At 45.4% G+C, this 21,658-nt stretch overlaps 1 protein-coding gene across 1 annotated transcript in view; it reads right to left on the bottom strand.

Moving 5' to 3' along the window:
* Positions 1-21,658, bottom strand: part of LOC311098782 (astrotactin-1-like) — a gene marked incomplete at both ends in the record, with an annotated part of 287,871 nt that overhangs the window by 36,728 nt on the left and 229,485 nt on the right. Inside the window, 3 exons of the mRNA XM_084139347.1 lie at positions 18,419-18,570; positions 18,704-18,837; positions 19,357-19,625. Coding sequence (XP_083995473.1) covers positions 18,419-18,570; positions 18,704-18,837; positions 19,357-19,625 — 555 coding nt within the window. The remainder of the gene's footprint in view (positions 1-18,418; positions 18,571-18,703; positions 18,838-19,356; positions 19,626-21,658) is intronic.

Genomic DNA, 21,658 nt, shown 5'->3' on the forward strand with positions numbered 1-21,658 from the left:
TGTTTGTAGGACTCCTTGCTCGCACACGCTTTTCCAGTTCTACCCACAAATGTTCTATAGGATTGAGGTCAGGGCTTTGTGATGGCCACTCCAATACCTTGACTTTGTTGTCCTTAAGCCATTTTGCCACAACTTTGGAAGTATGCTTGGGGTCATTGTCCATTTGGAAGACCCATTTGCAACCAAGCTTTAACTTCCTGACTGATGTCTTGAGATGTTGCTTCAACATATCCACATAATTTTCCATCCTCATGACGCCATCTATTTTGTGAAGTGCACCAGACCCTCCTGCAGCAAAGCACCCCCACAGCATAATGCTGCCACCCCGTGCTTCACGGTTGGATTGGTGTTCTTCGGCTTGCAAGCAACCCCCTTTTTCCTCCAAACATAACGATGGTCATTATGGCCAAACAGTTCTATTTTTGTTTCATCAGACCACAGGACATTTCTCCAAAAAGTATGATCTTTGTCCCCATGTGCAGTTGCAAACCGTAGTCTGGCTTTTTTATGGCGGTTTTGGAGCAGTGGCTTCTTCCTTGTTGAGCGGCTTTTCAGGTTATGTCAATATAGGACTTGTTTTACTGTTGATATACACTGCTCAAAAAAATAAAGGGAACACTAAAATAACACATCCTAGACCTGAATGAATGAAATAATCGTATTAAATACTTTTTTCTTTACATAGTTGAATGTGCTGACAACAAAATCACACAAAAAGTATCAATGGAACTCCTGGACAGTCTGTGGTACAACGTGGCGTTGGTGGATGGAGCGAGACATGATGTCCCAGATGTGCTCAATTGGATTCAGGTCTGGGGAACGGGCGGGCCAGTCCATAGCATCAATGCCTTCCTCTTGTAGGAACTGCTGACACACTCCAGCCACATGAGGTCTAGCATTGTCTTGCATTAGGAGGAACCCAGGGCCAACCGCACCAGCATATGGTCTCACAAGGGGTCTGAGGATCTCATCTCGGTACCTAATGGCAGTCAGGCTACCTCTGGCAAGCACATGGAGGGCTGAGCGGCCCCCCAAAGAAATGCCACCCCACACCATGACTGACCCACCGCCAAACCGGTCATGCTGGAGGATGTTGCAGGCAGCAGAATGTTTTCCACTGCGTCTCCAGACTCTGTCACGTCTGTCACATGTTCTCAGTGTGAACCTGCTTTCATCTGTGAAGAGCACAGGGCGCCAGTGGCGAATTTGCCAATCTTGGTGTTTTCTGGCAAATGCCAAACGTCCTGCACGGTGTTGGGCTGTAAGCACAACCCCTACCTGTCGACGTTGGGCCCTCATACCGCCCTCATGGAGTCTGTTTCTGACCATTTGAGCAGACACATGCACATTTGTGGCCTGCTGGAGGTCATTTTGCAGGGCTCTGGCAGTGCTCCTCCTGCTCCTCCTTGCACAAAGGCGGAGGTAGCAGTCCTGCTGCTGGGTTGTTGCGCTCCTACGACCTCCTCCACATCTCCTGATGTACTGGCCTGTCTCCTGGTAGTGCTTTCATAATCTGGACACTACGCTGACAGACACAGCAAACCTTCTTGCCACAGCTCGCATTGATGTGCCATCCTGGATGAGCTGCACTACCTGAGCCACTTGTGTGGGTTGTAGACTCCGTCTCATGCTACCACTAGAGTGAAAGCACTGCCAGCATTCAAAAGTGACCAAAACATCAGCCAGGAAGCATAGGAACTGAGAAGTGGTCTGTGGTCACCACCTGCAAAACCAGTCCTTTATTGGGGGTGTCTTGCTAATTGCCTATAATTTCCACCTGTTGTCTATTCCATTTGCACAACAGCATGTGAAATTTGTTGTCAATCAGTGTTGCTTCCTAAGTGGACAGTTTGATTTCACAGAAGTGTGATTGACTTGGAGTTACATTGTGTTGTTTAAGTGTTCCCTTTATTTTATTGAGCAGTGTAGTTACTTTTGTACCCGTTTCCTCCAGCATCTTCACAAGGTCCTTTGCTGTTGTTCTGGGATTGATTTGCACTTTTCGCACCAAAGTACGTTCATCTCTCAGAGACAGAACGCGTCTCCTTCCTGAGCGGTATGACGGCTGCGTGGTCCCATGGTGTTTATACTTGCGTACTATTGTTTGTACAGATGAACATGGTACCTTCAGGCGTTTGGAAATTGCTCCCAAGGATGAACCAGACTTGTGGAGGTCTAAATTCTTTTTTTCTGAGGTCTTGGCTGATTTCTTTTGATTTTCCCATGATGTCAAGCAAAGAGACACTGAGTTTGAAGGTAGGCCTTGAAATACATCCACAGGTACACCTCCAATTGACTTAAATTATGTCAATTAGCCTATCAGAAGCTTCTAAAGCATTTTCTGGAATTTTCCAAGCTGTTTAAAGGCACAGTCAACTTAGTGTATGTAAACTTCTGACCCACTGGAATTGTGATACAGTGAATTATAATTATATATAATAATTTGTCTGTAAACAATTGTTGGAAAGATTACATGCACAAAGTAGATGTCCTAACCAACTTTCCAAAACTACAGTTTGTTACCAATACATTTCTGGAGTGGTTGAAAAACGAGTTTTAATGACTCCAACCTAAGTGTATGTAAACTTCCGACTTCAACTGTATTTCTGCTCATGAAAAACATGGGATCAACACTTTACATGTTGCATTTATATTTTTGTTCAGTATATATACATTTTGACATGTTTAAGAAGGTTTATTTGGTCTTTGGTACATCATTGTTGTGGTTGGTGGGTCATGGGGCAGTTGTACCCTTAGCCCCCACAGTAGCTCTGCTTCTGGGTGCAACCCATGAATAGATAGATGATGATGAAGAAGCATCATGAGAGAGGGAGTTTACTTTGTCACATTAGATATCAGTACTCTGGCCCTGGAGCATTTTAACAATGTTTCCACTTCTGTAGTGTCACATTTAATCTCCAACTCAGATCTCAATCATCATTACATGAACATAAACATTGATTTTGCTAAGGTGCAGATTCTAAACTTGACACTGTCTGCAATTCTTTGATAAAAGAGAGAAAGAGAAAGTGAGCGATTTAAAGGGAAAGACAGGGAGTGAAAAACCTTGTGCCTGAACACACACACACACAGACTCTTTTGTTCAATAAACAGGTAAAAAATTTAACCTGAAAATTCTCTAATCCATCGCATAAATTCCCCTGTCCAAAACGCTGGGAATTTTACTAGTTCTATTAAAACCAGCAGATTTGGCAATGCCGTAAAGACTCAACAAATAACATCTGGATCTGTCTACTTTGATGAACAAAAGGCAAGAGATGGACAACAACAGTTTGTAGAGCATTGCTTCTTGGCACTTCCCGGTTAGAAATTATTAACAGACTTGATCTCCAACATAGAACGTATTGTCTTTTTTCAGAGCAACATAGGAAATAAAGCCCTAATTGAAGTGGGGGAGGAGGGAGTGTCATTTTTAAAAGTGACGTTTCTTGGAGAGAGGGAGGAAGAACACTTCAATCTGCGTAGACCTTCTCACAAAAAAGCCTTTGATAAGAACACTGCCTCTGCCATATACGTCATAGAACCGCTTGCGATTTATACTGCATTCCTTTTGATTATGGCCTTAGAGATGTGATACATTGTCTGTTCTTGAAATCTGGCAAAAGGGTACATTTCAATATTGAACCGAAGCTGATAGCATTTGAACTTGTGTGCGTTCCAAAGCTGAATCTGAGATTTGCCAAACCCCAAATATGATGTCCAAAAAGCATTCAAAATGGCATTACAAAGGTGTTAGATGAAACCCAGGTGATTTCTGATTAACGACAATGTATAACATAGCCTAATGCATATATGGTCCCACTTTATGTAAAAGTGATTTGGTTGAGAGGAGAATGAGATGGGGCAAATGTTCACCTCATACAATTTTCTCAAATTGTTTGATTGGTTGGTCCTGGAAACAATCTGCTCTGTTTTTGGTCCCGGAATGTGAATATGTATTGGTCTTCTCATCTTTCTAAATAACACCTTACTAATATCATACAGTAGATCATAAATAAGAATCACCACTCACTACTAAACATAAACTACATGACCAAAAGTATGTGGACACCTGCTTGTCGAACATCACATTCCAAAGTTATGGGCATTAATATGGAGTTGGTCCCCCCTTTGCTGCTATAACAGCCTCCACTCTTCTGGGAGGGCTTTCCACTAGATGTTGGAACATTGCTGTGGGGGCTTGCTTGCATTCAGCCACAAGAGCTTTAGTGAGGTCGGGCACTGATGTTGGGCAATTAGGCCTGGCTCGCAGTCGGCGTTCCAATTCATCCCAAAGGTTTCCGATGGGGTTGAGGTCAGGGCTCTGTGCGAGCCAGTCAAGTTCTTCCACACCGATCTCGTCAAACCATTTCTGTATGGACCTAGCTTTGTGCAAGGGGGGCATTGTCATGGTGAAACAGGAAAGGGCCTTCCCCAAACTGTTGCCACAAAATTGGAAGCACAGAATTGTCTAGAATGTCATTGTATGCTATAGCGTTAAGATTTCCATTCACTGGAACTAGGGGGCCTAGCCTGAACCATGAAAAACAGCCCCAGACCATTATTCCTCCTCCAGCAAACTTTACAGTTGGCACTATGCATTCGGGTAGGTAGTGTTCTCCTGGAATCCGCCAAACCCAGATTAGTCTGTCGGACTGCCAGATGGTGAAGCGTGATTCATCACTCCAGAGAACACATTTCTACTGCTTCAGAGTCCAATGGCGGTGAGCTTTACACCACTCCTGCCGACGCTTGGCATTACGCATGGTGATCTTAGGCTTGTGTGCGGTTGCTCGGCTATGGAAACCCATTTCATGAAGCTCCCGAGCTCAGTAGTGAGTGTTGCAACCGAGGACAGACGATTTTTATGTGCTACGCGCTTCAGCACTCAGCGGTCCCGTTCTGTGAGCTTGTGTAGCCTACCACTTCGCGGCTGAGCCGTTGTTGCTTCTAGACGTTTCCACTTCACAATAACAGCACTTACAGTTGACCGGGGCAGCTCTAACAGGGCAGAAATTTGACGAACTGACTTCGTTGGAAAGGTGGCATCCTATGACGGTGCCACGTTGAAAGTCACTGAGCTCCTCAGTAAGGCCATTCTACAGCCAATGTTTGTCTACGTAGATTTCATGGCTGTGTGCTCGATTTTATACACCTGTCAGCAACGGGTGTGGCTGAAATAGCCAAATCCACTCATTTAAAGGGGTGTCCACATACCTTTGTATATATAGTGTATGTTTATGATAATCCGTTCAATCCCTATGAGTTCTGTGAACAGTTATAGATAATTTTCTTTCCTCTTGCTCAAAAACTTCTGCCATGCATAGAGCCTCACCACACTTGCATTAATTATGTTTCTGAGTAGCTGCAACAGCAGTCTACAGCAGTCCGCACCATTTACTAATGGTCTCCCCACATGGTAGCATGGCGGGCCTGACATCTGTGTGTTTTTTTCATGACTTTTGTTTGCATGTAACACATGGAGGTTTGATGGTGCGGTCCAACTCCCCCTCTGCTGTGGGGACGCCCTAGTCTCTTGGCTCTCCTAATATCCCTTCCGAACCACAGTGTTCAATTTGTAAAGTTAATATTTGTCTGGGAATCGAGTGTGTTGTTGCCACTTGTCAGAGCTCAGCTTGAAAGTGATTATGAGCTCAAGGGTTGTTTTTGTGGCATTGCTATGTTTGACATCTCTCGCCTCATCAACGTTTGTTGTTAGTTGTGATTATCATTTAGCTGTAAACTAGACCATCATGACTAAACTCAAATAGACAAAATCAAATGTGTTACATCTGGTCTGGAGCCACAACATGGGTGGCAATAGTGGACGGTAGTGGAGAGTTTCATTCAACCAAGCAGTCTCAATTTGGTTAAATTATAGGCTTGTACAATTCACCATGTAAAGCTTATTGGAAAGGGCATCCAAAATCTGAGGACATTCGTTTTCCTGCCTTGAGTCTGGGATTAAAGCCACTGTTTACATACTGTAAGTTGATATAAAGGTGGCAGTAACCCCGGGTAACGTTCCAGCTGAGGCTTTGTGCCACATGGGCATTTGTCATCTGGGCCACACTTGAAGGATGGGAAACACAAAATCACTAGACTGGACTTTATAGGAGGGTTAGTTCCTTCCATGCTGTACAGCCAAAGCCAGACACACTTCATTTTCACAAGTTTAATGTATAGATCCATGACAATATGTCATAACACTGTCTGGGCGGCAGGTAGCTTAGTGGTTAAGAGCATTGTGCCAGTAACCGAAAGGTTGCTGGTTCTAATCCCTGAGCCGACTAGGTGAAAAAACTGTCGATGTGCCCTTGAGCAAGGCACTTAACCCTAATTGCTCATGTAAGTCGCTCTGGATAAGAGTGTCTGCTAAAATGTAAAAAAAAAATGCTTCAATAAAGACCTTAGCCCTTGACTTCATGATGGGTCGAGATGATGTTTGAGAAACTCTGTCTTAGTTTGACCCTGCCCAGGTGTGGGGTCAGTGTCTATGCCTTACAGCTGGACTTTTGTTCTCTGGGTATATGTGGGTCTATGAGGCCACCTAGAGCCTGTGCCAGCTTCCATAATGTACCTGCCCTAGCACCTGACCTTGCCCAACAGCGCTCGGTGGAAACATTCCTTGGGTATGAAACCTCATCTTCCACCTTATGCATGCATCCCTTTCAAGAGCTCTCCTTGCTCTCTTGCCCTGCCAGGGAGGAAGTGTAGCACTCCGGCCCGAGCAGCACATGGGTGTGAGTAATCTGTTTACGGATTGGATGTCATGTCCCACTGACCCCTGAGTAAACCCTGTCGTTATTGGGTGATCAAAGCAGTGACATCAGCCTGGCTGGGTTGGCTGTTTGTTTTCACAGGGAGTCTGGCCCGTGTGTGATGACTAAAAGCAGACTTCCGATTTAGTCAACTTCAACATCTGGGAGAGGGCTATGATGTCAAGTTGTGTGCCTGAATCCCATTATGTGTAAGATAAGCACACAACCAGCCCTTGTCCAGAGGGCCAGACTACAATCATTAGCTATAATATGTTATACAGTATGTATCTAGCTACAATATAGGGTCATGTAATCCGAGGCTACGGGAAGCGTGAAAGTGACCAGTGTACAGTACAATGTGAGGAACACCCCATTGCTTTGTGTAAATTAAGGAAACGGTTGTCCAGGTTCTCTTTTGAAAAAGGGAAAAATCCCCCATATGTTTCTTATGAGTCTCTACAAAACGAGGGATAAGATTCTGTAGTCATCTTTTTGACATTCCATGGAATCTGTTCCGATCTTTCCAGTAAACACTGCAAAGAAGCTGTTTTGAATCCCATTCAAATCCAGACCTAACAGAGATGAAGGGTTTAAATCCACAGTAAGACAAAAAAAAAAAACTGGCTTCCCTTCCAGTAAGTCTTAGCCCTTGCAATAGCACCTCATCGATCACTTTTTCACAGTCCCACATTTGGACTTGATATAACATTATGTTCTTTTGGTTGTAATCGGCCACAACATTTTGATGTCAGGGTTTGGGATGAGCAGTATAGCCTGGAGAGAGGGGAAGCCATAAACAACCTATAAACAAACTGGACAGATGGACAAAGGGAAATAAATATCCCCTTTGGATATGGATGAATGACTCTAAAGCCTGAGGGCCATTTAGCGCAATCAGACAAGAGGCTATGTGTAAAGATACATTATGTGAAACATCAATAACTCTTGTTGAAATGTATCACTGTGTGGCACTGTATCAACTGGATTACTTGGGATATGCAACAGGTGCAAAACGCATCAGATTATTCATCATCAATCTAACACAGATGATTGTTTAGATCGAAAGAAAACATGCCCATCTGCACATCTCGGTGGATTTGTTCTGTTTTGGCTGGTGGGGCCACGCAATCAATGTCACTTTCAATTAATACTAAATTAAACCGGTTCGCATCAAGACAGGCTAGATGATACTACACTGCTCAAAAAAATAAAGGGAACACTAAATTAACACATCCTAGATCTGAATGAATGAAATAATCTTATGAAATACTTTTTTCTATACATAGTTGAATGTGCTGACAACAAAATCACACAAAAAGTATCAATGGAAATCAAATTGATCAACCCATGGAGGTCTGGATTTGGAGTCACCCTCAAAATTAAAGTGGAAAACCACACTACAGGCTGATCCAACTTTGATGTAATGACCTTAAAACAAGTCAAAATGAGGCTCAGTAGTGTGTGTGGCCTCCACGTGCCTGTATGACCTCCCTACAACGCCTGGGCATGCTCCTGATGAGGTGGCGGATGGTCTCCTGAGGGATCTCCTCCCAGACCTGGACTAAAGCATCCGCCAACTCCTGGACAGTCTGTGGTGCAACGTGGCGTTGGTGAATGGAGCGAGATATGATGTCCCAGATGTGCTCAATTGGATTCAGGTCTGGGGAACGGGCGGGCCAGTCCATTGCATCAATGCCTTCCTCTTGCAGGAACTGCTGACACACTCCAGCCACATGAGGTCTAGCATTGTCTTGCATTAGGAGGAACCCAGGGCCAACCGCACCAGCATATGGTCTCACAAGGGGTCTGAGGATCTCATCTCGGTATCTAATGGCAGTCAGGCTACCTCTGGCGAGCACATGGAGGGCTGTGCGGCCCCCCAAAGAAATGCCACCCCACATCATGACTGACCCACCGCCAAACCGGTCATGCTGGAGGATGTTGCAGGCAGCAGAACATTCTCCACGGCGTCTCCAGACTGTCACGTCTGTCACATGTGCTCAGTGTGAACCTGCTTTCATCTGTGAAGAGCACAGGGCGCCAGTGGTGAATTTGCCAATCTTGGTGTTCTCTGGCAAATGCCAAATGTCCTGCACGGTGTTGGGCTGTAAGCACAACCCCCACCTGTGGACGTCGGGCCCTCATACCACCCTCATGGAGTCTGTTTCTGACCGTTTGAGCAGACACATGCACATTTGTGGCCTGCTGGAGGTCATTTTGCAGGGCTCTGGCAGTGCTCCTCCAGCTCCTCCTTGCACAAAGGCGGAGGGCTGCGGTCCTGCTGCTGGGTTGTTGCCCTCCTACGGCCTCCTCCATGTCTCCTGATTTACTGACCTGTCTCCTGGTAGCGCCTCCATGCTCTAGACACTACGCTGACAGACACAGCAAACCTTCTTGCTACAGCTCGCATTGATGTGCCATCCTGGATGAGCTGCACTACCTGAGCCACTTGTGTGGGTTGTAGACTCCGTCTCATGCTACCACTAGAGTGAAAGCACCGCCAGCATTCAAAAGTGACCAAAACATCAGCCAGGAAGCATAGGAACTGAGTGGTCTGTGGTCACCACCTGCAGAACCACTTCTTTATTGGGGGTGTCTTGCTAATTGCCTATAATTTCCACCTGTTGTCTATTCCATTTGCACAACAGCATGTGAAATGTATTGTCAATCAGTGTTGCTTCCTAAGTGGACAGTTTGATTTCACAGAAGTGTGATTGACTTGGAGTTACATTGTGTTGTTTAAGTGTTCCCTTAATTTTTTTGAGCAGTGTATATTGGTACCAAAATATATTATGCACTTGTATTCAAGTCCAATATTTTATTATACAAATAGACCTATAGAGGTGGTGAATTAATCCTGTGCAACATAATAGTTTTTTGCCTAACAAAATGCATACGTTAGAATTGTAGCTATAGGATTAAATCATATTACGTTATGGACAATTCCATAGTATGGCCTTCAGCATTAGGCCATACAGTATGTGTCTCACATTAGATGCCTATATAAAACAAGCCTGGATCTGTGAGATATACTCTTAGAAAAAAGGGTTCCAAAAGGGTTCTTCGGCTGTCCCCATAGGATAACTGTTTTTGGTTCCAGGCAGATCCCTTTTTGGTTCTAGGTAGAACCCTTTTGGGTTTCATGTAGAACCCTCTGTAGAAAGGGTTCTACATGTAACCCAAAAGGGTTCTACCTGGAACCAAAAAGGGTTATTCAAAGGGTTCTCCTATGGGGACAGCCGAATAACCATTTAAGGTTCTAGATAGCACCTTTTTTTTCTAAGAGTGTAGAACAGAGAGCACATTTCCAGAGGGAAGAGGCCCAGAGAGGATCTTTGGAGTTCTAGTAAGTTCATCTGAAGGTTATTTACCACATGATTTTTGGGGTTTAATCTGACAGGTGACTGAATGCATAAATCAGAACCACACCTTCTGACAATGTTTCTTCCAGATATCTTTCCTCTGCTCCTAGGTGGTCCCAGATCTGTAGCCTACTGTCTGCATAGCTCCATACCACCACCAATATTTGAGATTCAAGGTGTGTGCGTTGAAACAATCAATCAATCCACCAATCAATCCATAACGATTTAAAAACACTAAAAACTGAAAGTTATAGTTTTGAGCCATGTGTATTTTATGGGTCATTTTCAGTATGTCAGCCTCATCAGTTTAAATCGGTCAATCATTTTTTGTCATTATATGTTTGCCAGAAAAACAACCTATTTCAAGCTTAAAAATTGGATGCTATAAGTGAATCCAGGGTAGGCTGAAGGGCCATTGATCGGGATACAAGTTGAGACTGCACAGGACTCCCCCAGCTAGACTAGTGGTAAAAACAACCAGTCCAGGACAGTAATTACAGCAACTTGAAACAGTAGAAAACATTTACATTTACATTTTAGTCATTTAGCAGACGCTCTTATCCAGAGCGACTTACAGTTAGTGAATACATATATATATATTTTATACTGGCCCCCCGTGGGAATCGAACCCACAACCCTGGCGTTGCAAACACCATGCTCTATCAACTGAGCTACATCCCTGCCGGCCATTCCCTCCCCTACCCTGGACGACGCTGGGCCAATTGTGCGCCGCCCATGAGTCTCCCGGTCGCGGCCGGCTGCGACCCATAGGACCTGTGTGGAAGCAGTCAACTTATCCCTGGATTAGAAAGGCACCCATCCAGAGTCTTGCTGGAATGGGACACACTTATGATTGCAAAACTACTGGTAATTTACCAATGTTACCGGAATCTTCAGTAATTTTTCTTTGGCGATCTATGGTAACTTTGGTAAAGTATTTAGTCAGCCACCAATTGTGCAAGTTCTCCCACTTAAAAAGATGAGAGAGGCCTGTAATTTTCATCATAGGTACATGTCAACTATGACAGACAAATTGAGAAGAAAAAAATCCAGAAAATCACATTGTAGGATTTTTAATGAATTGATTTGCAAATTATGGTGGAAAATAAGTATTTGGTTACCTACAAACAAGCAAGATTTCTGGCTCTCACAGACCTGTAACTTCTTCTTTAAGAGGGTTCTCTGTCCTCCACTCGTTACCTGTATTAATGGCACCTGTTTGAACTTGTTATCAGTATAAAAGACACCTGTCCACAACCTCAAACAGTCACACTCCAAACTCCACTATGGCCAAGACCAAAGAGCTGTCAAAGGATACCAGAAACAAAATTGTAGACCTGCACCAGGCTGGGAAGACTGAATCTGCAATAGGTAAGCAGCTTGGTTTGAAGAAATCAACTGTGGGAGCAATTATTAGGAAATGGAAGACATACAAGACCACTGATAATCTCCCTCGATCTGGGGCTCCACGCAAGATCTCACCCCGTGGGGTCAAAATGATCACAAGAACAGTGAGCAAAAATCCCAGAACCACACAGGGGGACCTAGTGAATGACCTGCAGAGAGCTGGGACCAAAGTAACAAAGCCTACCATCAGTAACACACTACGCCGCCAGGGACTCAAATCCTGCAGTGCCAGACGTGTCCCCCTGCTTAAGCCAGTACATGTCCAGGCCCGTCTGAAGTTTGCTAGAGTGCATTTGGATGATCCAGAAGAGGATTGGGAGAATGTCATATGGTCAGATGAAACCAAAATAGAACTTTTTGGTAAAAACTCAACTCGTCGTGTTTGGAGGACAAAGAATGCTGAGTTGCATCCAAAGAACACCATACCTACTGTGAAGCATGGGGTGGAAACATCATGCTTTGGGGCTGTTTTTCTGCAAAGGGACCAGGACGACTGATCCGTGTAAAGGAAATAATGAATGGGGCCATGTATCGTGAGATTTTGAGTGAAAACCTCCTTCCATCAGCAAGGGCATTGAAGATTAAACGTGGCTGGGTCTTTCAGCATGACAATGATCCCAAACACACCGCCCGGGCAACGAAGGAGTGGCTTCGTAAGAAGCATTTCAAGGTCCTGGAGTGGCCTAGCCAGTCTCCAGATCTCAACCCCATAGAAAATCTTTGGAGGGATTTGAAAGTCCGTGTTGCCCAGCGACAGCCCCAAAACATCACTGCTCTAGAGGAGATCTGCATGGAGGAATGGGCCAAAATACCAGCAACAGTGTGTGAAAACCTTGTGAAGACTTCCAGAAAACGTTTGACCTGTGTCATTGCCAACAAAGGGTATATAACAAAGTATTGAGAAACCTTTGTTATTGACCAAATACTCATTTTCCAAAATTACAGGCCTCTCTCATCTTTTTAAGTGGGAGAACTTGCACAATTGGTGGCTGACTAAATACTTTTTTCCCCCACTGTATATACTTGAATAACTTTAAAAAATGTTATTCATATACACCACCAGTCAAATGTTTGGGCACACCTACTCATTCAAGGGTTATTCTTTATTTTTACTATTTTTTACATTGTAGAGTAATAGTGAAGACATCAAAACTATGAAATAACACATATGAAATCATGTAGTAACCACAAATGTGTTAAACAAATCCAAATATATTTTATATTTGAGATTCTTCAAATAGCCACCCTTTGCCTTGATGACAGCTTTGCACTCTCTTGGGATTCTCTCAACCAGCTTCATGAGGTAGTCACCTGGAATGCATTTCAATTACCAGGTGTGCCTTCTTAAAAGTTAATTTGTGGAATTTCTTTCCTTCTTAATGCGTTTGAGCCAATCAGTTGTGTTGTGACAAGGTAGGGAAAAAGCCCTATTTGGTAAAAGACCAAGTCCATATTATGGCAAGAACAGCTCAAATAGGGGGATTGGAAGTGATGCAGACAATTACATTGATGGAAGTTACAATCTATCTGCAATATTAAGCTGATCTACCCCCTTAAAAAAATAAAAAATAATAAAAAACAGCTAAAATAAGCAAAGAGAAACGACAGTCCATCATCACTTTAATACATGAAGGTCAGTCAATACGGAACATTTCTGTCACGACTTCCTCCGAAGCTGCCTCCTCTCCTTGTTCGGGCAGGCTTTGTCGTTCGTCGTCACCGGCCTTCTAGCCACTGCCGCATCTCATCTCATCATTCCATTTGTTTTGTCTTGTCTATTACACACACCTGGTTCATATCCCCTCATTAGTATGTGTATAACATTTACATCATTTAGCAGACGCTCTTATCCAGAGCGACTTACATTATATTTTTATTTTTCATACTGGCCCCCCGTGGGAATCGAACCCACAACCCTGGCGTTGCAAATGCCATGCTCTACATCCCTGCCGGCCATTCCCTCCCCTACCCTGGACCAATTGTGCACCGCCCCATGGGTCTCCCGGTCGTGGCCGGCTACGACAGAGCCTGGATTCGAACCAGGATCTCTAGTGGCACAGCTAGCACTGCGATGCAGTGCCTTAGACCACTGTGCCACTCGGGAGACTTGTATAAGTGTTCCCTCTGCCCCCATGTCCTTGTGGGTGATTGTTTAATGTGAGGAGAGAATAGCTTGGTTGAGCTACGTGTATTTTGTATTGCCGGGGTATATTTTCCCTGTGTGCCTGTTTTGTTCCAGTGCGCCTGTTTTGCGCACTGGAATGTTTGACGCTATATAGCGTAACTCTATAGCGCCACCCACACCCCAGCACCCAGAGGGATCCATATATCCTGACCACGGGAGTTCGACGTGACAGCTGCTCTCTGCCAGAGATTCCTCCTCCAACTGGAGCTCTATAATTCCAGATCAGCCCGGCCCCATCGGAGCGGGAGAAGGTGTGCGCCCTCGTCTCCTGCCTCTTGGGGAAAGCCCTGTAGTGGGCCAACGCGGTCTGGAATGAAGGAGGAGCCGCGTTGGACAACTACAGGGAGTTCGCTCGCGTCTTTCGGGCTGTCTTCGATCACCTGCCCGAGGGTTGAGAGGCGGGCGAGCGGCTGGTTCACCTGAGGCAGGAGACGTGGACCGCGCAGGACTTCGCCCTGGCGTTCCGGACTCTAGCATCTGGGTCCGGGTGGAACGAGCGGGCCCTCATCGACCACTTCCGGTGCCATCTGCGGGAGGACGTCCGAAGAGAGCTAGCCTGCCGGGACACCATGTTGTCCTTCACACAACTGGTGGACATGGCCATCCGCTTGGACAACCTATGGTGGCCAGAGTACGTCCTGGTGCGGGTCTGCCCGTTCCAACCCCGCCCGACTCAGATCACGAGCTGATGGAGCGGCGATCCGAGAGAGCGGAGGACGACAGCGCCAGTGTCACTCTGGTGGCATGAGAGGACATTTCACCGCATGATGTCGTCAGCGTTCTTTTGGGTCTGGAAGCGGCAGGCAGGGACTCTCACGTCACCCCAGGTATCGAACACCCACACTCGTTCAGAGCCCTCTGCTGAGCACTGTACCCTACCCATTCACTTTCCTGATCACATTGGACGGACCAACATAACCTGGAGTACATCAAGTTAGCGAGGAGGCTGAATCCTCGCCAGGCCAGGTGGGCCCTATTCTTCACCCGGTTTGATTTCACTCTATCATACATCCTGGGTATGAAGAACGTGAAGGCAGACGCACTGTCACGGCTGTATGACACAGAGGAGAGGCCCAGAGACAACACCCCCATACTCCCAGCCTCCTGCATTGTGGCGCCGGTAGTATGGGTGATGGACGCGGATATAGAGCAGGCGTTACTGGGCACACACGTCACTCTCCTCTGGTCACCCAGGTATCGGTCGTACAGTGCGCTGCCTGACCGGAAAGTACTGGTGGCCTACCTTGGCTAAGGACATGAGGGTGTATGTCTCCTCCTGCTCAGTGTGCGCCCAGAGTAAGGCACCTAGGCACCTCCCAGCGGGTAAGTTACAGCCTTTACCAGTTCCACAACGACCAGTATCTCACCTAAGTATTGATTCCCTTAATGATCTTCCCCTCTCTCAAAGTAACACCACCATCCTGGTCATTGTGGACCGCTTTTCCAATACCTGACGCCTCCTTCTTCTGCCCGGTCTTCCCACGGCCCTGCAGACTGCGGAGGCCCTGTTTACACACCTCTTCCGGCACTACGGGGTACCAGAGGACATAGTGTCTGACCAGGGTCCCCAGTTCACATTCAAGGTCTGGAAGGCGTTCATGGAACGTCTGGGGGTCTCGGTCAGCCTGATCTAGGGTTTCCACCCCGAGTCTAATGGGCAGGTGGAACGGGTAAATCAGGATGTGGGTAGGTTCCTGCGGTCCTACTGCCAGAACCGGCCGGGGGAGTGGTCGGTGGTCTTGCCATGGGCCGAATATGCCCAGAACTTTCTCAGTCACTCCTGCACTAACCTAAAGCCATTCCAATGTGTTTTAGGTTACCAACCTGTTCTGGCACCGTGGAACCAGACCCAGACCGAGGCTCCTGCGGTGGATGACTGGTTTCGGCACGCAGAGGAGACGTGGAACGCTGCTCACGTCCACCTCCAACACACCGAGCGTCGTCAGAAGGCCAACGCAGAGGCCCCGGTCTTCGTACCGGGTGATCGGGTCTGGGTCTCGACCCGGAATCTGCCCCTCAGCCTGCCCTGCCGGAAGCTGAACCCACGGTTTGTGGGGCCGTTCAAAGTCCTGAGGAGGATCAACGAGGTTACCTATAGGTTATTACTCCGCCAAGATTATCGTATTAACCCATCGTTTTATGTGTCTCTCATCAGGCCGGTGGTGGCTGGTCCACTCCAGGAGTCTGAGGTGCGGGAGGACCCTCCGCATCCTCTGGACATCGAGGGGGCCCCGGCGTACTCCGTCCATTCCATCCTGGATTCGAGGCATCGGGTGGGGGGCCTTCAGTACCTCGTGGAGTGGGAGGGGTACGGTCCGGAGGAACGGTGCTGGGTCTAGGTGAGGGATATCCTCGATCCCTCCCTGTTGCGGGATTTCCACCGTCGCCATCTGGCTCGCCCTGCTCCGTGTCCTCCTGGCCGTCCCCGAGGCCGGTGTCGGCGCACTGCTGGAGCTGCGCGCAAGGGGGTGGGGGGTACTGTCACGACTTCCTCCGAAGCTGCCTCCTCTCCTTGTTCGGACAGGCTTCGGCGTTCGTCGTCAACGGCCTTCTAGCCACTGCTGCATCTCATCTCATCATTCCATTTGTTTTGTCTTGTCTATTACACACACCTGGTTCATATCCCCTCATTAGTACGTGTATAAGTGTTCCCTCTGCCCCCTTGTCCTTGTGGGTGATTGTTTAATGTGAGGAGAGAGTAGCTCGGTTGAGCTACGTGTATTTTGTATTGCCAGGGTATATATTTCCCTGTGTGCCTGTTTTGTTCCAGTGCGCCTGTTTTGCGCACTGGACTGTTTGACGCTATATAGCGTAACTCTGTATTCTTGAATAAACTCTGTATTCTGTGATTTACCCTCCTGCGCCTGACTCCTTCAAATCACCCATCACAATTTCAAGAACTTTGAAAGTTTCTTCAAGTGCAGTCGCAAAAACCATCAAGCGCTATGATGAAACTGGCTCTCATGAGGACCGCCACATCAATGGAAGACCCAGAGTTACCTTTGCTGCAGAGGATAAGTTAATTAGAGTTACCAGCCTCAGAAATTGCAGCCCAAATAAATGCTTAAAAGAGTTCAAGTCACAGACACATCTCAACATCAACTGTTCAGAGGAGACTGTGTGAATCAGGTCTTCATGGTGGAATTCCTGCAAAGAAACCACTACTAAAGGACACCAATAAGAAGAAGAGACATGCTTAGGCAAAGAAATGTTTCCTTTGGTCTGGAGTCCAAATTTGAGATTTTTGGTTCCAACCGCTGTGTCTTTCTGAGACGTGGTGTGGGTGAACGGATGATCTCCGCATGTGTGGTTCCCACCGTAAAGCATGGAGGAGGAGGTGTTACAGTGTGATGGTGCTTTGCCGGTGACAGTCTGTGATTTATTTTGAATTGAAGGCACACTTAACCAGCATGTCTACCACAGCATTCTGCAGCGATACGCCATCTCATCTGGTTTGGGCTTAGTGGGACTATCATTTGTTTTTCAACAGGACAATGACCCAACACACCTCCAGGCTGTGTAAGGGCTATTTTACCAAGAACGAGAGTGATGGAGTGCTGTATCAGATGACCTGGCCTCCACAATCCCCCGACCTCAACCAAATTGAGATGGTTTGGGATGAGTCGGACCGCAGAGTGAAGGAAAAGCAGCCAACAAGTTCTCAGCATATGTGGGAACTCCTTCAAGACTGTTGGAAAAGCATTCCAGGTGAAGCTAGTTGAGAGAAGAGTGTTCAAAGCTGTCATCAAGGCAAAGGGTGGCTATTTGAAGAATCTCAAATATAAAATATATTTTGATTTGTTTAACACTTTTTTGGTTACTACATGATTCCATATGTGTTATTTCATAGTTTTGATGTCTTCACTATTATTCTGCAATGTAGAAAATAGTAAAAATAAAGAAAAACCCTTGAATGAGTAGGTGTGTCCAAACTTTTGACTGGTAATGTATGTATATAGTATTCATAAAATATATCTGTGTCCATATTGTCCATGAGTTTCTAGTAGATAGACCATATGGCTCAAGAGAAAATAGCCTACTTAATGAAAAAAGCATCTATCTAATCAACAATGGCATTATTTTCATTTAACTCTTCAACTCTTCCAACTACGGACTTTTTCACAACTGCCACCAGTTTGACGCCAAAACATTCACACCAAATCCATATTGACATAGTAAAATACATAAAAGTTTGTAAATAAATAAATATATTTAAAGGATATGTCATGCTGAAACCCTCATATTAAACCAACGATATTCACTAAGTTGACGGTTTATATTTAGGATGTTTAGCTTTGTCATTCTATTTTTATCTTAAAATCATCTTATTTTATTATTTTATATATTTTTCTCTGTGTGATGAAGTGACAGATGAAGATGATTTAGCACTAGAACATGTGTGATGCACTCCACTACTTTGCATTTAGTAATTCCGACTCTAGAAATCTAAAATGCAGACCACACTATTGTTAGCATTGACCACCATCTTGTGGTTATATGCAAAACTACAATAGTAACAAATGTAAATCATTAATATAAGAATCTGGAATTTTGCTGTGGTAACATATAGTTTGAGGTTTCCTTGCCTTGCCTCAACATTTAGCAACCATGCACGGCTGTTTTTGTATTTATACATGGACATACTGTATGAAATTAACGTAAATACAGTCATTCCTCAAAACTGAAACAGAGAAGGAATGTACCTGTTTCCATTTTGGAGTGGTCTGTCCTCTCTGTCACTTTCTCCTGGCTGATGAGGTAATCCACGATCCGCACCCCAATTGGTGGCTCAGTGTGATTCCATTCCATGATGACCAATGAACTGCTGGGCTCATAGGAGTGGGACAACCTGAGCCTGGGAGACAATAAAGAGAGTTACACCTAACTAACTCAACAAATCATGACAAGACAAGCTCATCTTTAGATATCAATACATACAATCTTATTGTTTGTCAAGTCGCGTAGACAGAATGTTTTGAGTGACTAACCTAGGCTGAGGGAGAGGGGCACATGTTGGCAGTCCGTCCGTCCCAAACGCATTTGAGTCACAACGGCACCAGTCATCAATGACGTCACCTTTCCCAGAACACCACAGCATGCTCATCATGGCCTCCTGCAGTGCCTGCAAAGAGACAGGAGGATGGAGCAAACACTGTCAATAACACACAGCCTGAGCCTAGGCATCAATATCATCTGGCCCTCTAGGGGGTCATGCAATCATCCTCTAGCTTATCGTTTGCCAGTCTGACATATTGATGTAGGCTTATGTCTGGCATACACTACACAATTTTACAACATATTTATGTCGGAGAACAGCCTCTCACATTTTGCGACCGCTATTGTCAAACATCTTGCATATGTGTTTCGCTGTGGTACCCAAAACAAGGGCTTCTCTCGCTGCATGATTGAATGTATAAATTGACATCCAATTATTGGTGGTGAATGTTCTTTTATGCTCTGAATTCAAAATCGGAAAAGCACATCTGAGGTTGCTTGTTGCAGGTGCATGCAAATAATTTGCACACTGCTCTTGCCAGTATCACTTTAGCTTATTTATGCTTTTAGGAATCCACTCCTGAAAATGTGTCTGGGACTGCAAAAATGGGGTTAAACCAAGGTTTTTAGTGCAAGCTTTCTGTACCTGGTAGGTGTGGTTGTTGGAGACCAGCTCATAGAGCGGGGCAGCCTTAGTGATCTGGAGCAGGACAGGCTCGGCTGTACGCCCAGGCCCAGGGCTCATGTGGCAGAGGTGGCAGGAGTACGGGCACTGACCCTGGCTGCTGCAGTCCATGCGCACCCCCACTGCCATGCGCTTGGCACCAGAGTCAAGCAAGCTGGCGATGTACGCTGGGTAGGTCAGGGTCCGGGGCTCCTTGTCACGCTCCTCTGACTCTTCTGATGGGGAATTCCCTGAAAAGGGCGTAGTTATAGTTACTGTGGGATTTGGATATAATCATTTGTTGAATAATACATATTGTTACAAACAACGTTTGAAATCATATCATCATTTCCGAAATAGAGAAGTTATGTGAGTTATCCATAACGAATCAGGTTTGGATATACAGTATATCAGGTATGTGCATTGCATTTCCCTCCAAACTGGCACTGCATTTAGTTATATTTATTATGCTGTCCTCTCAAATGCACTTAGGGCAGTGCTGCCATCTTCAAAGACATCTCCTGCGTTATTAAATGCAAAGCTTTGGCACTTTTTCTCTTAAAAAGGGTTCAGATTACCATTCCTTCATTCTGCTGAGTCGTGTGCATACACAGGCAATTTAAAAGCTCAAAAGCAAACTAGGGAATAACCAGTTGCTGAGAGCTGGCTTTGATTAAATGAAACATGGCTTCATGAGCCAACAGGATGAGGGGAGAAACAGACACAAAGTCACCCTTTGCTCTAGCACATACATTTAGTCCATATCTTAGAATGGGATCGAGATATACAACTAAATCAGAATACACTACACTTTGCTGCATGTGAATGAATAAAAGCACATGGCCATCAATCAAACAAGAGGACAGTAAGGCACATCATCAAATCAAAGTGTATTTGTCGCATGCACAGCATACAACAGGTGTAAAGAGAAATGCTTACTTACTCTTCCTTAGGTCAAGCTTTCAGTGCCAACAAAGTTATAACATGCTACAACATCATTCAAATTCCATAATAATTAGATACGATCAGAAAGATGGCGTTTGCCCATTGTTATTCATAGATCACATTGTCCTCAATGTGTGACATGCATGGCAATGGTGGGTTTGTCATGGGCATTTGATCCGGGCCTGGGGCAGTTTGAGCATGAAACACAGCTTTTCATATCATGTATGTAAATGCTTATGATCAACTACCAGGGCACGTCAGTCTTCATCAAGTCGTGACAAGCTGGACCTCTGGTGGGTCGACGGTCATCCACATGGTCGTCATCCCAAATGGCACCCTATTACCTATTAAGTGCACTACTTTTGACCAGAGCCCTATGGGGGTAGTAGTGCAGGGAATACAGTGTCATTTGGGACACAACCATGGTCAGGCCTGAGGGGTGCAGTGGTGCGGTGGCCCTCTGTGGCCCGTGACAGTACTTGATTAATCAGAGAGAAGAGTGCCTGAAGCCATAGCATGCACTCTGTCCATGTCAAACACGGCTGGTGAGACTCAGGTCACGTCTGACCATTTTCACGAGGTAGGCAGGACGTTAACTGTGGCAGTTTTATGAAGTCAACTTGAGTTAGGAGGATGCCCTGGACTTCTAGGCTCTGGGATAAAATAGTGGAGCAATGCGTAGGGAAATGGACTCAGTGAATCATTCTGAATAAATAAATGATGCTTTTTGTCCTCAGGATGGAGAATCAAAAATACATGAATACACAACAACACATACATTTTAAACACTCTCTCTCACTCTTACGTGCACACACACACATATGTCACACACGCACGCACGCACGCACGCACGCACGCACGCACACACACACACACACACACACACACACACAATTTGCTTTGACATATTGCTTTACCTCAGCACCACGACAGTTATGAGACAAACATAATGAATATCAAGATGATGCTGCAAAAGACAAATTGCTTTCAAGGAAAGGAGAAAACATCCCATTAAATTCCATTCACTTTGGACAGGGTCTCGGGATGAGAAAGCTGAGGTAAATCTTGTCAACTGCAGCCCACCTTCAGTACTTTGAATCTAAATTGTGTCAGATGCTTCCTGTTTCTGACAGTCAGATTGGTACCAATTACCAGATGTTGGGAAGGTGAAGATTTGAAGATTCTTTAACACGGTATAGAACAGACAAAATATGTCATCCCCCCGGAAGAGTTGGTGTTCCAGGGATACAGTACTTTGCCTCCCACATAGAGAAATGCTCTCAGATCAACACTAGGTGATGCTATAGTGTTTCTAGCAGCATTGCAGGATATAACAAAC

This window comes from Coregonus lavaretus, assembly GCF_964263955.1.
Source record: "Coregonus lavaretus genome assembly, chromosome: 23".
In the NCBI taxonomy this organism is placed as follows: Eukaryota; Metazoa; Chordata; class Actinopteri; order Salmoniformes; family Salmonidae; genus Coregonus; species Coregonus lavaretus.